This window comes from Capsella rubella, unplaced genomic scaffold, assembly GCF_000375325.1.
Source record: "Capsella rubella cultivar Monte Gargano unplaced genomic scaffold, Caprub1_0 scaffold_7, whole genome shotgun sequence".
NCBI classification, from domain to species: Eukaryota; Viridiplantae; Streptophyta; class Magnoliopsida; order Brassicales; family Brassicaceae; genus Capsella; species Capsella rubella.
Genome location: NW_006238917.1, coordinates 1,741,648 through 1,755,979, shown reverse-complemented (window position 1 = coordinate 1,755,979; position 14,332 = coordinate 1,741,648). Strand labels below are relative to the sequence as shown.

The 14,332-nt window shown below is 37.2% G+C and overlaps 6 protein-coding genes across 6 annotated transcripts; 4 read left to right on the top strand and 2 right to left on the bottom strand.

Moving 5' to 3' along the window:
• Positions 1–235: 235 nt before the first annotated feature.
• LOC17880279 lies at positions 236–1,289 on the bottom strand. Its single transcript, XM_006285915.2, has one exon. It carries the CDS (start codon positions 1,281–1,283, stop codon positions 333–335), a length of 951 nt encoding a protein of 316 aa, XP_006285977.1. The 5' UTR covers positions 1,284–1,289; the 3' UTR covers positions 236–332.
• A 2,006-nt stretch (positions 1,290–3,295) lies between these two features.
• LOC17878070 (cyclin-B2-2) lies at positions 3,296–5,826 on the top strand. The gene is made up of 10 exons (XM_006283699.2): positions 3,296–3,514; positions 3,622–3,757; positions 3,855–3,914; positions 4,010–4,169; positions 4,245–4,391; positions 4,476–4,565; positions 4,642–4,863; positions 4,947–5,045; positions 5,136–5,314; positions 5,506–5,826. The coding sequence occupies exons 1-10, from the start codon at positions 3,451–3,453 to the stop codon at positions 5,651–5,653; spliced, it is 1,305 nt and encodes a 434-aa protein (XP_006283761.1). The 5' UTR covers positions 3,296–3,450; the 3' UTR covers positions 5,654–5,826.
• A 235-nt stretch (positions 5,827–6,061) lies between these two features.
• Positions 6,062–7,571, top strand: LOC17879729 (phosphoserine aminotransferase 1, chloroplastic). Its single transcript, XM_006285184.2, has one exon. It carries the CDS (start codon positions 6,118–6,120, stop codon positions 7,411–7,413), a length of 1,296 nt encoding a protein of 431 aa, XP_006285246.1. The 5' UTR covers positions 6,062–6,117; the 3' UTR covers positions 7,414–7,571.
• On the bottom strand, positions 7,470–10,085 carry LOC17880961 (serine acetyltransferase 4). Its single transcript, XM_006283998.2, has 10 exons — positions 9,644–10,085; positions 8,995–9,192; positions 8,842–8,901; positions 8,642–8,737; positions 8,539–8,563; positions 8,366–8,460; positions 8,112–8,278; positions 7,943–8,016; positions 7,791–7,850; positions 7,470–7,692 (listed from the first exon to the last, which is right to left on the bottom strand). The coding sequence occupies exons 1-10, from the start codon at positions 9,842–9,844 to the stop codon at positions 7,640–7,642; spliced, it is 1,029 nt and encodes a 342-aa protein (XP_006284060.1). The 5' UTR covers positions 9,845–10,085; the 3' UTR covers positions 7,470–7,639.
• Positions 10,086–10,763: 678 nt separating this feature from the next.
• Positions 10,764–12,445, top strand: LOC17877466 (isocitrate dehydrogenase [NAD] regulatory subunit 3, mitochondrial). The gene is made up of 4 exons (XM_006284892.2): positions 10,764–11,340; positions 11,433–11,672; positions 11,784–11,862; positions 11,939–12,445. The coding sequence occupies exons 1-4, from the start codon at positions 10,828–10,830 to the stop codon at positions 12,211–12,213; spliced, it is 1,107 nt and encodes a 368-aa protein (XP_006284954.1). The 5' UTR covers positions 10,764–10,827; the 3' UTR covers positions 12,214–12,445.
• A 280-nt stretch (positions 12,446–12,725) lies between these two features.
• On the top strand, positions 12,726–13,432 carry LOC17880597 (RPM1-interacting protein 4). Its single transcript, XM_023779666.1, has one exon. The coding sequence runs from the start codon at positions 13,021–13,023 to the stop codon at positions 13,228–13,230; it is 210 nt and encodes a 69-aa protein (XP_023635434.1). The 5' UTR covers positions 12,726–13,020; the 3' UTR covers positions 13,231–13,432.
• Positions 13,433–14,332: the final 900 nt, after the last annotated feature.

Genomic DNA, 14,332 nt, shown 5'->3' with positions numbered 1-14,332 from the left:
ATATTGTCAAAATATTATATTTGTGTTGCGCAGATTGTAATATGCTCTTGCACAATTTTCAAATTAAAGAAAATGAGTTTATGCTAAGGGGTATTTTATACAAATTGTAATGATGGTTACTTATAGCGCATGGTGAAGTAATTTTTTCCGACATTGGGTAATATCCTGATGTAAAATTTACAAGTGTTATTTCACATCACGGTATATACATATAAATATATATATTTTTGCGCTTGCACAATGTTAAAGACATAAACGGTATAGCAAACAACTTAATCAGTAGAAGAAAAAAAATTATCTTACACATTACTGCATTAAGGAAGAAAAAAAAATCAATTGCCGTTCTTCTCATCATCATCATCTTTCGGTGGGGATTTATTAAGATCAAACTTGGCAATAGATCCAGATTCAGTAGCTTCTTCTCCTTTCTCCACAGGTTCAGCATTCAAATCAAGCCCTAAACTTCTTCCCCCTCCTTCTCCCGGAACCCTACCGACACCACTGGCAGAAGCCTCATCAGGTATTCCTCCTCCACTAGCATTAATATTCCCACCAGAACTTCCTCCTCCGGCAGTCAGAAGAACAAAAGCAGACTTACGTCCTGGAACCGCAATCATTTCAGCCGCCGCAGAGAACGTAGGAGGAGGAAGAAACCCTTGATAGCTTCTGTCCCTATGAGCCCTCATGTGTCCAAACACAGCCTTCCAAGAGCCAAAGGCTCTATCACAAATGTGACAAACCGGTGGTCCTTTCGGTGGATGATTCAATTGCGAACCTTTCTTCTTCGGCTTTTTAGCTTCTCCTGTACCCGAACCATCTGCTTCGTCATCAGTTTTCGTCGATGTCCTTGGTCTGCTCTTCTTCTTCTTCATCTTCCCACCACTCCCACCCTCGTCACTCTTCCCTTTCATAACAGCTTCCTCTGCCATAGCCATAACCAACTCAGCCGCAACAACCGCTTGCTCATTCAAACGTACTTGTTCTTGATTTTTCAATGCCGCTTCTTCTTGCTCTTTGGAACACGCTTCTTCTTGCTCTTTGGAACACGCTTCTTCTTGCTCTTTCAAAGCCGCTTCGTCTTGCTCTTTCATAGGCGCCTCTTCTTCATCTGTTTCAGAGACGCTACTTAGATCACCGAATATTCTACTGGTGATACTCAAAGCAGGGAGGCCAAGAACGATTTCTCTAGTCTCGGATTCATCATCGCTAAGTTGTTCATCAGACACATCTCTCTCCCCATCAGTATCATCAACCGCTTTCATCTTCTCTGGTTTATCAGTCATGTTTCTTTCGTACTTTCAGACAAGATACGGTGTAGAAAAACGAAAGAGTTAGTCTTATATAGAGTTAACTTAGTTTTGTCTAAGCCATGGCGGTTATGGCAGTTAAATCGTTGTGTTCGTTCGCTTTAAGATCTCTCTCTCTCCCGCCTTTTCGTCTGAAGAAGATCTGCGTACCACGTGCGTGATTCATCTGATTTTATGGGCTTAATATCGGCTAAAGCCCATTTATAGCCCATAACTTATTCGTACAGGGTGCCGTGGGTTTACTTCAAGTCCTGTATTTCTAGCAGTAACATTTTTTTCTGTGCGTTTTTTTGGTCATCGAGATTGCAAGACTCGTTGCGCTGCACTAATACTATTATCCATGTGACATCCGTCAATGACGTGACTTGTAAACTTTTGTATTGACATATTTTTTTTTGTCTTTTGTTTTATCATTACAAAATAATTATCATTTATTATATTCCAAACATTAATGTATACCGGTAACATTAGATATATAGTTTTCAATGTCAGAAGGAAGCCCTTGAATCTATGTAATAAAACCACAAATACTAAATTTAAAAAGAGTAATATGATCATGGATTGCAATGATTTAAAGCTAGTGTTTCCTAAATGCAGATAGTGGAACGAAAAAAAAATAGAAGAAGTGATGTATTAGTTATTCACCTTTACATTTCAACACTGAAACCTTTCTAGAGCCAAAACAAGAAAAAATGAGTAAAAGTTCTTATAAGAAACTTCTTCGATCATGTTTTGATGATTGGCAACAAAATTACGAATGCGAACTTATTATTTCAGTAGGTATATGCATTAACTAACTTTACATTTTTTTATTGGTTGGGTAGATAATTTTAAGTTTACACTCTTTCTCACATAGTTTAGTAATTGATTCGATATCATGTTGTTTTAAGTGTAAACTACTTAAAAGAATGAAGATGTTGACATTAAAAAAAAAACTGTGTTACTGATTGAAATTTATGAAAATAATGACTAGATCTTCTTCACACAATTAGATGTTATTTTGTTTAATGTTTATACAAGATTATGTTATATTACATTGATGATATAATCTTTAGTAGTTTTTTTTCCTAAATTTAAGAATATATATGTGAGGCAAATGTTTCAAGTATTCTTTGGAATAGTATCTAGACTCTAATCCAACTTTTAACACTTTTTCTGAAAAAACACAGCTAAAGATATGATCTAAAATTCAAATATGTAAAGATACATCATATATACATACAGTATTGAATGACAAATTAGAATCATAATCACCTTCTAATTGACCATTCTAATAGAGAAAGGAATAATTACAATAAGTCAATAACTATGACTAGAACTCAATCTAGCCTAAATTTTCGATCTCTCCAAAATTAAATATTAATCAAACAAAAAAACTTCACCAAAAACATAAAATGATAACTAAGATTAGTACTATATACAAATGGCAAGAACACTCGTAGTTACTACAGGCAGGGGGGTCAGCATAATTCTCGGTAACAATAATTCTTTGAAAAGAGAGCAAATACTCTTACTTAGCTCTGTAAATTACAAAGATTAATAAGCTAAGATTATGATTAGTTAATTAATATGTTGACTTTAAGATCACTCAGAACCGCGCCTAAGGGAGGAGGAGGCTCTGGCTTAGTTAGTGGCAACGAGCCTTATTTGTCTGTAAAAGGCAACAACGAACAAAAAAGAAATAGAAAAAGGAATATTTATAAAAATTTGAAATGAGAAGAGAAAGGCACATGCTGCTGCTGCTGCCTTCTTCAACCCAACCACACACAAAAAAAAAAAAAAAAAAGTTACCGTTGGCATTAGACTGACTTAGAAGCAAATCGTTTCCTTCATGATCCAACGGTCATCTTAATCACCTAGCCGTTGCTATTTTCTTCAATTACAATTATTAAAAGAAAAAAAAAGATATACAATATGTATATCCTGTAAAAAAAAGGCAAAAACTTTAATTTTTAATTTAATTTCTTGCCTCTTAATTCTTCTTATTTCAACCCTTTCTCTGACTCCTCCTGATTCAATCAATTGCATCAGACACAATTACAGAGAGAACAGAGAAGAAGAGAGAGAGAGAGAGATCCTTCTTCGTTTGATGCTCTTCTTCCTCTAGATTCTTGTCCCGGAACACTATCCTAATCGAGAAATAATGGTTAATCCAGAGACCAATCGTAATCTCATTGCCAAACCCATTACAGAGATTCATCTTCAAGGTAGTTGTATAACGAGTTTTGAGAGAATCTTCTGAGAATTCTAGGTCTCTCAAGAACAGAGATTCTGATTTTGATTTTTTTTTTTTTTTTTGCTGGGTTTTTGTCAGATGATGATACGAGAACCAGGAAATTCGGAATGGAGATGAAGAGACAGAACAGGAGAGCATTAGGTGTGATTAACCAGAACCTCGTTGGTGCAAAAGCTTATCCTTGCGTTGTTAACAAGAGAAGAGGCTTATCACAGTAAATTACTCAACTCTCTCCAATCCTAAAGCTTGTCTCTTTCGATTCAAATCTGTTCAAAGATTTCTTATTTCTTTTGGGTTTTTGTTGGTTTCAGGAGAAACCAAGGAAGCTGTGAGAAGAAGAAGCTTGATTCATTACATTCGTCAATTTCAAGGTCTATAAAGTTTAAAGCTTTGGAGAGAAAGATCCTCTGATTTTGTTTTACTGAGAGAGAGAGGATCTGAGATTGTTTTTTTGAATGATCTGCAGATCTCAAGAAGAGACGAAGAAGCTGAAACCATCGCCTCCAAGTGGAAACGAGTTCGGTGATTGTATATTCATTGATGACGAAGAGGAGAAGATTGGAGCTACATTGGACCAACCTATGCCAATGTCATTGGAGGAACTCTACATTGAATCTGATCCAATGGTAATTGTCAATCGATTACAATAGATCTTTAGCTTATAATGTAATATGTCTTAAGAAGCTTTTTCGTTTGGATAGGAAGAAGAAGTTGAGATGGAAGATATTACAGTGGAAGAAGAAGAAGAAGGAGAACCGATTTTGGATATCGACGGATACGATGCAAACAACTCTCTTGCAGCTGTTGAATATGTCGGAGATCTATACGAATTCTACCGTAAAACCGAGGTATGCTTTTTTTTTTATACGTCTCTGTAGATAAACTATAAGATTTTGAAAAGTTTCTGAGACAATGAATTTGGTAATCTGCAGAGGTTTAGTTGTGTTCCTCTAGATTACATGGCGCAACAGTTTGATATAACTGACAAAATGAGAGCAATACTTATCGATTGGCTCATCGAGGTATGCATATTCAGACAAGAACTGGTGGATTAGTTGCATATAGAGGCTAATTACGAAGCTCTTTGAATGTCTTCAGGTACATGACAAATTTGAGCTAATGAACGAGACATTGTTTCTGACAGTGAATCTGATAGATAGATTCTTGTCCAAGCAAGCTGTAGCAAGAAAGAAGCTTCAGCTTGTTGGTTTAGTTGCATTGCTCTTAGCTTGCAAGTACGAAGAGGTTTCAGTACCCATTGTTGAAGATTTAGTTGTCATTTCGGACAAGGCTTATGCGAGGAACGATGTTTTAGAAATGGTATAACCATAACATAAGAGTCTTTCTTGTTTTGTTTCCAAATCTTGGAAATTGTATCTGACTTCAAAAACCTCTGTGTGCAGGAGAAGATTATGCTTAGCACTTTGCAATTCAACATGTCGTTACCGACACAATACCCTTTCTTGAAGAGGTTCCTTAAGGCAGCTCAATCAGACAAGAAGGTAAATCAGTTAATCTATCACGGACTTGTAAATAATAGCATATACTCATCAAACATTGTGAATTTACACTTAACTTGTTTACTGAAACAGCTCGAGATCTTGGCGTCGTTCTTGATGGAGCTTGCTCTTGTCGACTACGAAATGCTTCAGTATCCACCATCCTTACTAGCCGCCACTGCAGTGTACACAGCTCAATGTACAATCCATGGCTTCAGTGAATGGAATAGCACTTGTGAATTCTACAGTCACTACTCTGAACATCAGCTCCTGTAAGTCATTTTTATCCATTTGCACAAAAAGGGTGTCCTAAAAGATTGATCTTTATAAACGAATCATAGACATAAACACAAAAGAACTAACCTTTGGTTAGAATTGCATCCATGAAAAGACTGATCTTCATATTAGAATTGCATCCATGAAAAAGGCTGATCTTTGAATCAAATTGTGTTTATTTGTGCAGAGAATGTTGTAGAAGAATGGTAAGATTGCATCAGAAGGCTGCGACGGATAGACTAACAGGAGTACTTAGGAAATACAGCTCCTCCAAATTCGGATACATAGCAACAAAGTATGAAGCTGCACACTTTCTTGTGTCAGATACTCACTAAAGAGAGGAAAATAGTAGTTTGTGTATAGCTGCTAACAATTTCCCTCTCATTTTTTATTACAAAAGAAACATCAACACAATAAGTTTGAAAATTCCTCTGAATTTGATCTGTAATTTTTGAAGTCTTTCTTTTATTGATATCTCAGCAATAAATTTTTTATAATATTCTGATTACAGATCATTCTCACCGTTCTCTTTTTTTTTGTCAGTAGATACAGATTCTTAAAATATTGATATTTAAGATTGAGAAGTTTAGTTTGAACTCTGTTTCTTCTACAAAACCTATAAAACACATTGGAAATGAGTGTTTTAATAATATAAACCGCAGACAAAACTAGTACTCACCTAACATAAGACGTTGTCGTTTTCAGTCTATATTTATATGTCTCTCTCCCACCTAACGATATATTTTGTAACTTAAAAAAAGTGTAAAGGCAAAAGAAAAGCTCCGAGAATCTCACAATCATGGCGGCGTCGACGAACTCTTTCCTTGTCGGAAACAACACTCAGATTCCTGTTTTGAAACCCAGATCAACATCTCAATCCTTTCTTCACCTCAGCAAACCAAACACCTTGAACCTCGCCGGCAAAACCAAGCCTGTCGCGGTTAGATGCGTCGCTTCGACGCCTCAAGTTCAAGACGGAGTTAGATCCGGCTCCGTTGGATCCCAAGAACGTGTCTTTAACTTCGCGGCGGGTCCAGCTACTTTGCCAGAGAATGTTCTCCTAAAAGCTCAGGCGGATCTCTACAACTGGCGTGGATCTGGCATGAGTGTGATGGAAATGAGTCATAGAGGCAAAGAGTTTCTCTCGATTATACAGAAAGCTGAATCGGATCTTCGCAAGCTCTTGGAGATTCCTCAGGAATATTCCGTGCTGTTTTTACAAGGTGGTGCGACTACTCAATTCGCTGCCTTGCCTCTCAATCTCTGCAAATCTGATGATACAGTGGATTTCGTTGTTACTGGCTCGTGGGGAGACAAAGCTGTCAAGGAAGGTAAAAAGTATTGCAAAACCAATGTGATTTGGTCTGGTAAAGCTGAGAAATACACAAAGGTTCCATCTTTTGATGAGTTGGAGCAAACTCCGGACGCCAAGTATTTGCATATATGCGCCAATGAAACTATTCATGGAGTTGAGTTTAAAGATTACCCTGTTCCTAAAAACCCTAATGGGATCTTGGTTGCTGATATGTCTTCTAACTTTTGCTCGAAGCCTGTTGATGTATCTAAGTTTGGTGTGATTTACGGTGGTGCACAGAAGAACGTTGGTCCATCTGGTGTTACTATTGTGATAATTCGTAAAGATTTGATTGGGAATGCTCAGGATACCACTCCGGTGATGCTTGATTACAAGATTCATGATGAGAACAGTTCGTTGTACAACACGCCTCCTTGCTTTGGGATTTACATGTGTGGTCTTGTGTTTGAAGATCTGTTGGAGCAAGGTGGATTGAAAGAAGTGGAGAAGAAGAATCAGAGGAAAGCTAATCTGCTTTACAATGCCATTGAAAAAAGCAAAGGCTTTTACAGGTGTCCTGTTGAGAAATCAGTGAGGTCGTTGATGAATGTGCCTTTCACATTGGAGAAATCTGAATTGGAAGCTGACTTTATCAAGGAAGCTGCGAAAGAGAAGATGGTGCAGCTCAAAGGGCATAGATCAGTGGGAGGTATGAGAGCTTCCATTTACAATGCAATGCCTTTGGCTGGTGTTGAAAAGCTTGTTGCTTTCATGAAAGATTTCCAGGCAAAGCATGCTTAAGTTTAAGGGTTTTGTTTTTGTTGTTGCATTTTGGTAATGTTTGTTTGGTAAAAAGCTTGAAGCTTATGATTTGGTTTTCTTTCTTTGTGGAATGAATAATGTTTAGCAATGTATCAAAATCTTTCTCCATCAATTGGAAAAGCAGGGTTGTTAACAAACAAAGAGCTTTCTTATTTGTTTGAAGTGATGAAAAATCGCCATTAGAGCGAGCATCTGCAGGTGGTTCTCATATTCTCTTTTTAACGTTTCCTTTCTCTGCTACTCCTGCAACTGGAGATCCTATTTTTCAAAAGAAGCAGAAACTCAATTCAGGTCACAAACTAAACTCTTGTTACACTGTATAAATAAACGGAGTTCAGAATAAGAATGTAAGATACCATTTGGTATTGTGTGTCTATAAGCAACAGCTACATTTTGAAAGAACTTTCTGGTAGCATCTGCATATTCAGTTGACTATAATTCAGTTCACTACTAAAACCTGAGCAGTGGAGAACAAAACCAGAGTACTATACTCATAATCAAGACTAACCACGTTCCATTGTCAAAGACGGATCTTGCTCATCGATAAACCCAATCAGTTTCGCCGGGTTTCCAGCCATCATGCTTCAGAAACCCCCCAAAGAAAATATCCATTTGAGGGATGTTTAAACAGAAAATCTCAAGGAGATTGATTTTTCAGTTGCATTTCAGTTTTATACCTATGAGAAGGAACATCCTTTAACACAAGCGAACCAGCAGCTATCATTGCTCCAGTGCCTATCTTAATGTTACCAAGTATAGTCACACATGCTCCAAGAAGAGCACCATCACCTATATTTGGATGGCGGTCACCAGTTTCTTTCCCAGTTCCTCCTAATGTCACACCCTGGACATGAAAAATACCAACTAGCTTCACTAAAGTTGATACTTCTGGATGTTTTTGGTGAAATGAATTCAGAGAAAAGATCTGTACATGTAAAATTGAGACACGGTCGCCTATCACAGCAGTCTCACCTATGACCACACCAGTTCCATGATCCAACAATATTCCCTTCCCAATTCTTGCAGCTGAACCAAAAAAAAAACAAGTTAATTAGTCTGATGCTAGATGTAAAAGCATAAGCAAGATATGAATCTGAAACTTACCCGGATGAATATCAATTCCAAAAACCTGAGAGAAACTAGCTGGATCAGAGGTTGTACACCAAACCAATAACAATAACCTAAGAAGCTGTGGAAGTTACAGTACCTCGCTTACTCGGCTTTGCAATGCTAATGCTAATAGTTTTCGTCCTTGCTTCCACAACTTATGCGCAACTCTATATGCCTCCAGCGAAAGATAGCCCTGTGGAACAAATTATTCTGGTAAAGTGCACATGAAAACTCACTTAGCAGTCGTTTTGTACCGGCATAAGCGTATTGTCGTTAAGTAATTGGTTAAGAAACTACCTTTAGATGTAAAATAGCAGAACTATACGATAAACAAGCAGGATCTCTGTCTTTGAATGCCTTCAATAAAATAAACACCACTGCAGTCAGATGATCTGACAATACTGTCAGAAACAAAACGAAGATTCAGGGATAGAAGATAAGTGTTTTTACCTGAACATCAAGGCGAATGGAGCTCTGAATACCTCTGTCATGTACCATAACATTGCAAAATATATCCATGAGTTGAGTTGCTAGCAAGGTAGGGTTTTGGAGACGATTAGCGAGAACAAAACTCAGGGCTTGCTCTAAACAGTCATGCGACAAGATACTAGCATACAAGAAGCTACTCAAAACCGGCTCCTTTTCTGCCTGTAAACAGACAACAACATTCACCATTGTAGAAACATAAAAACACACAAACTCTTGTCCTTAAGGATCTATATGTTGTCAATACAAAAATAACTACAAGATGGAGAATTCAACAACAGTATAAGACCTTAAAAATGATTATATAGTAGCCGGATGAGAGCTATACTTAACATCAAGGGAACATCTAAAAGGTATCATATGTAATTACTGTAAGTGGTTAAAGAGGCAGAGATCACACTTACTGAGCACTTGACCCCACGGTTTTGTCGGATTAATACAAAAGGTACACAATATTAATGTCTTAATCATAAACTTATGTAGACTTGAAGCAATGAAAGTTTACTATATAATATCAAAGTTTCTGTCGTTCCGGAATTGAAGGTATGTATATGAAAGAAAACTATGCAAGAACCGATTCTTATTAGAAAATATATGATCATGGAGAGAAAACCTCAAGCTTAGCTTCTGCTCTTATAGAATCCCAAATTGGGTCATAACCAGAATTGATAGAATCCAGCAAAACCGGGTCGGCCACGGGAATAAGGGCTCCTCTAGCGTAAACCGGGAAAACCCTCTCGAAAGGAAACTCATCGCCGGTCTCCACGTCGTCTCCGGCAGAAAAATCACAATTCCCACCGTTTAAACAAGACATGGCTGAAAAAAAGTAGCAAATAGGAGAGTAGAGAAGATAATAAAAATAATTATAAGTAGGAAACCCCTTTTAAAACACAGTGATTAATGATGCTTTCTCTTTACTGTGCTGTAATCGAAATGGCCACAATCAAAAAGACAAATGAAAACAAAAAAGTGAAACTGAAGTCTTGTGTTTGTGTCCACACTGTTCAATTTGGAATGTTTCATGAGAAATCAGATGTGGTCTTTCTCTCTCTTTCTCTTTGCTCTTGTGTTGTCATGTGTGTGGCCGTGATTCAGTCCAAGTTCTTAAATACCTGCGAGAGAATCCAAACTTATTTGGAAGTGTCCTTTACATGTAATACTTTAAGCGTACTACACGAAGTGGAAAGTGCACATATTTATTTTAAATTATCACAAAACAGCTTTCACTTTCAACATATACTAATTTTACAGCATGCTTCTTTTGAAATACTAATTTACAGAAACAAATAGATTGAACATAAAATAAGATGTTGTTTCTCGCATTAATTTGTTTTGTGACTATAAGGACAAAATATTATGTTCTTCTAGTTCTAGAAAGAAAACACCTTAATTACATAGGTGCATTAATTTAAATAACATCGTGTAAGTGTAACTTTAGAGATGATTTTGGACGAAGAAAAAAAAAAAAAAGAAAAGATTGATGACAAATTTCTTGATTTATTCAGCAGATGAGGCATACCAAGGATTATCATCACGCAAATTCGTTTTCGTATAATTTATATATTTTCCATTATGAAGATTGGTATTTAGTTTTCGACAAAATATTGATTTATTACTACTGTGAAGTTAATGAACGAATGAATAAAAGTACAAGACGTCAGAAAACAAAAATAATAATAATTGGGAAAAAGAAAAAGAATAAATCTGACAAAAAGGCATAAAACAACGCCGCATGCAAATCGCCGAAATCGACCAAAGTCGCATTGAAACCCTAAAAAGAAACTAAATCCACCAACAATGGCGAGAAGATCCGCTTCGATCCTCAGTCGCCTTCTGGCGAATCCGTCTTCTCCATTCATCGCACCGTCCCGATCCATCACCTACATGCCTAGACCCGGAGACGGAGCCCCACGAACCGTAACCCTAATCCCCGGCGACGGGATCGGACCTTTAGTGACCGGTGCGGTTGAACAGGTCATGGAGGCGATGCACGCACCGGTGCATTTCGAACGGTACGAGGTTCGAGGGAACATGAGGAGAGTCCCCGAAGAAGTGATCGAGTCTGTGAAGAGAAACAAGGTCTGTCTCAAAGGTGGGTTAGCGACTCCTGTGGGTGGTGGTGTCAGTTCTTTGAATATGCAGCTGAGGAAAGAACTCGACATCTTCGCTTCTCTTGTCAATTGCATCAATTTCCCTGGCTTAGCTACACGACACGAGAATGTTGATATTGTTGTCATTAGAGAGAACACTGAAGGAGAGTATTCAGGACTCGAGCATGAGGTTGTTCCTGGTGTTGTCGAGAGCCTTAAGGTAACAGCCATGATTCAAAAGATTTGGAAGAGATTGTTATCAGTCCAAAATTGTGCTCCTTTTGTTCACGTTGTTCAATATTGTTTGTGTAGGTTATTACAAAGTTTTGTTCTGAGAGGATTGCGAGATATGCATTTGAGTATGCATATCTGAACAATAGGAAGAAAGTGACTGCTGTTCATAAAGCTAACATTATGAAGCTTGCGGATGGGCTTTTCCTTGAATCTTGCAGAGAGGTTGCTAAACATTATTCAGGGATTACTTACAATGAAATCATCGTAGACAATTGTTGTATGCAGCTTGTCGCTAAGCCCGAGCAGTTTGATGTTATGGTAATGCTCTCCTTTTCCTAGTTATAAATCAAAACTTGAATAGGCAAAATGAGTCTTTCGTTTAAATGTGACCATCATTTGTATTACATTCTAATCTTTGTTTTTTTTCAGGTGACGCCTAATTTGTATGGTAACCTTATAGCAAACACGGCTGCTGGAATAGCCGGTGGTACTGGAGTGATGCCAGGAGGTTTGTCCATAATTATATGAGTTGAAGTTATAAACCTTTCTTAAATGACATGTCTTGGGTGTGTTTGTTGGGACAGGAAATGTTGGTGCAGAACATGCTATATTTGAGCAAGGCGCATCAGCAGGGAACGTGGGGAATGATAAGATAGTGGAGCAGAAGAAAGCGAATCCGGTGGCTCTACTTCTCTCATCAGCTATGATGCTTAGACATCTCCGGTTTCCTACTTTTGCTGATCGGCTTGAAACCGCAGTGAAACAAGTGATACAAGAAGGGAAATGTCGAACAAAAGATGTTGGAGGTGATTGCACCACCCAAGAAGTTGTTGATGCGGTCATAGCTGCTCTTGAGTGATTCCCCTGTGAGCCTCTCTCTGCTTCTTCGTATTCAGTCTTTTTGCATTCAAACTAAGAGAGAAACGTGTTGGTTTTCTCTGTTTTCCATTGCCATTGTTTTGTTTCTTGATTGATTTTATTTGTTATATTTTTTTCTCTTTTGACTCATATCCGATCTCGTGTTTGAGCATCTATGGTTACATAATAATAAAAGCAATAAAAGGCAGAACCGGTTCTGTCTTTCAAGCAAAGCTTTTGTTCTCCTTTTTGCATAAAAATGGTCCAATTAAAGCAGGCAAAAGATATTTTTACTTGAAGTAATCTTGGCTGTTCCGAAATCTGATTTTGACTTATATTTTCAGATGCTCACAAAGTTATGATATCTTCTAATTTACGTACATGAATACAAAGAAGCATAATATAAAACTTTAATTAGGGTTTTCACAGGGTATAAAACAGAGCAGCCATTGATGTAAGACTTTTGCTATAATTAGGGTTTTAACAGGCTACGACGCGCAAAGAGCAACGATTTTGTACCTCAGAAAGATTAAGAAGAAATGAAAAAAAGGGAATATCCTCATTCCCGTGTCTCATACGAGTACAATTCGTAAGGGCGATTTCAAAATACAACCTTCTACTTCTCTGTTTTTGTTCATCTGTTTCCGTTTTGTTGAGATCTCCCATCTATAAAATACATTAGTTGGGACATCATACCTTGATCAATAACAGCGATCTCAGAACAAAAGACATTCAAGAAGAAGAAGGACAACGGAAAGAAGGAAGTAATTTGCTTTTGAGAAGTTTTCTTGATTCTGAAGATATTGAAATGGCATCGAATAGTGAAGCAAGGCCTCTGCCAAAATTCGGAGAATGGGATGTGAATGATCCAGCGACGGCTGAGGGATTCACGGTTATATTTACTAAAGCCGGTGAGGACAAAAAAACAGGTCGGAGCTCTAGCAAGGCAACTTCACAGAGGAAACGAGACAACGCTAAACCAACGGCAAAGAAATGGCTCTGTTTTACATTTTCTTGATTTCTTGTAACCGACGTAATCGTTTGAGAATAGCATTGAGAAACTTTTGTCGTAGAACTTTTATCATTTCTTTAGCGTTTCTCTTTATAACATGTTGCAGAGCAGAGATGGAAAAGGGGTAGCTTCTTGTATATTCTGTTTGATGTTTAATGTTTTGTTTGTAAGTTTAAGACTATATTTTGACAACCTTCTTTGATTCAAATGAACATGCAAAATCTATAGAGAATCAGTATACATTATCAAAGCCATTAAATCAATAGAAATGCGTAGACGTAACAAAAACATACTGACTAATACATAACTGTTGAGAAATGTTAGGCTTGTTAGCATTGATATTGTCCTATTCCCTGGGGCATACATGGGTATGTTTCTTAGTATTCTTACTTTTATTGTCATCTACACTCTTCTTGCAAGAAATATATTTGGAGCAAATTATGTGATATTTATCAATACTTTTACTAGTGTTTGCCCTAGTGGTTACTCAAGATTTATTTTTTTTGCTTTGTGTAGATATCCAAGTCTCAACCAAAATTTAGATATGTTCTCTGGTTATCCAGACAACAGTATCTGATCAAAGATTGTTCTGTTCTTTTCTCTGTGAGCAGAAGTTAGATACCAAGCGATACGGCAATCTCCGGTGATTACTTTCTCCAAAAGACAAAAGGAAAGAAACCAAAAGAAGAATTATTTTTAACACAAGGGCAGAGTATTGTGACGTTTCAGTGAAATTAGACTGCTAATCATTGAGAGCCAAAAGAGAAGACAATGTTCATGGGATCAATTAGTGAAGATTTACAAAGGACAAGTGGTCAACATTGTGGTAATACTCTATTCTTCTTTTCTGATGACTCACTTCAAATTATTTGGTTAATTGAATTCCTTTTCTTTGTGTGGTTTATTTCTTCTCTCTTATGTGATGTTCTCTCTACATATTAGTGTATTGCAACTTCTGTCTCTTTGTCTCCCATTAAAATAATAGAAAGCTTACGTAAATAAATACACACATGAGTAGGAATTGAATACGTACCACGACTTTATTGAACAAGATTCTCCTACTACTCTCTTAAGTATTGTTTTAAACCCTAGATTCTTGGACCTATAT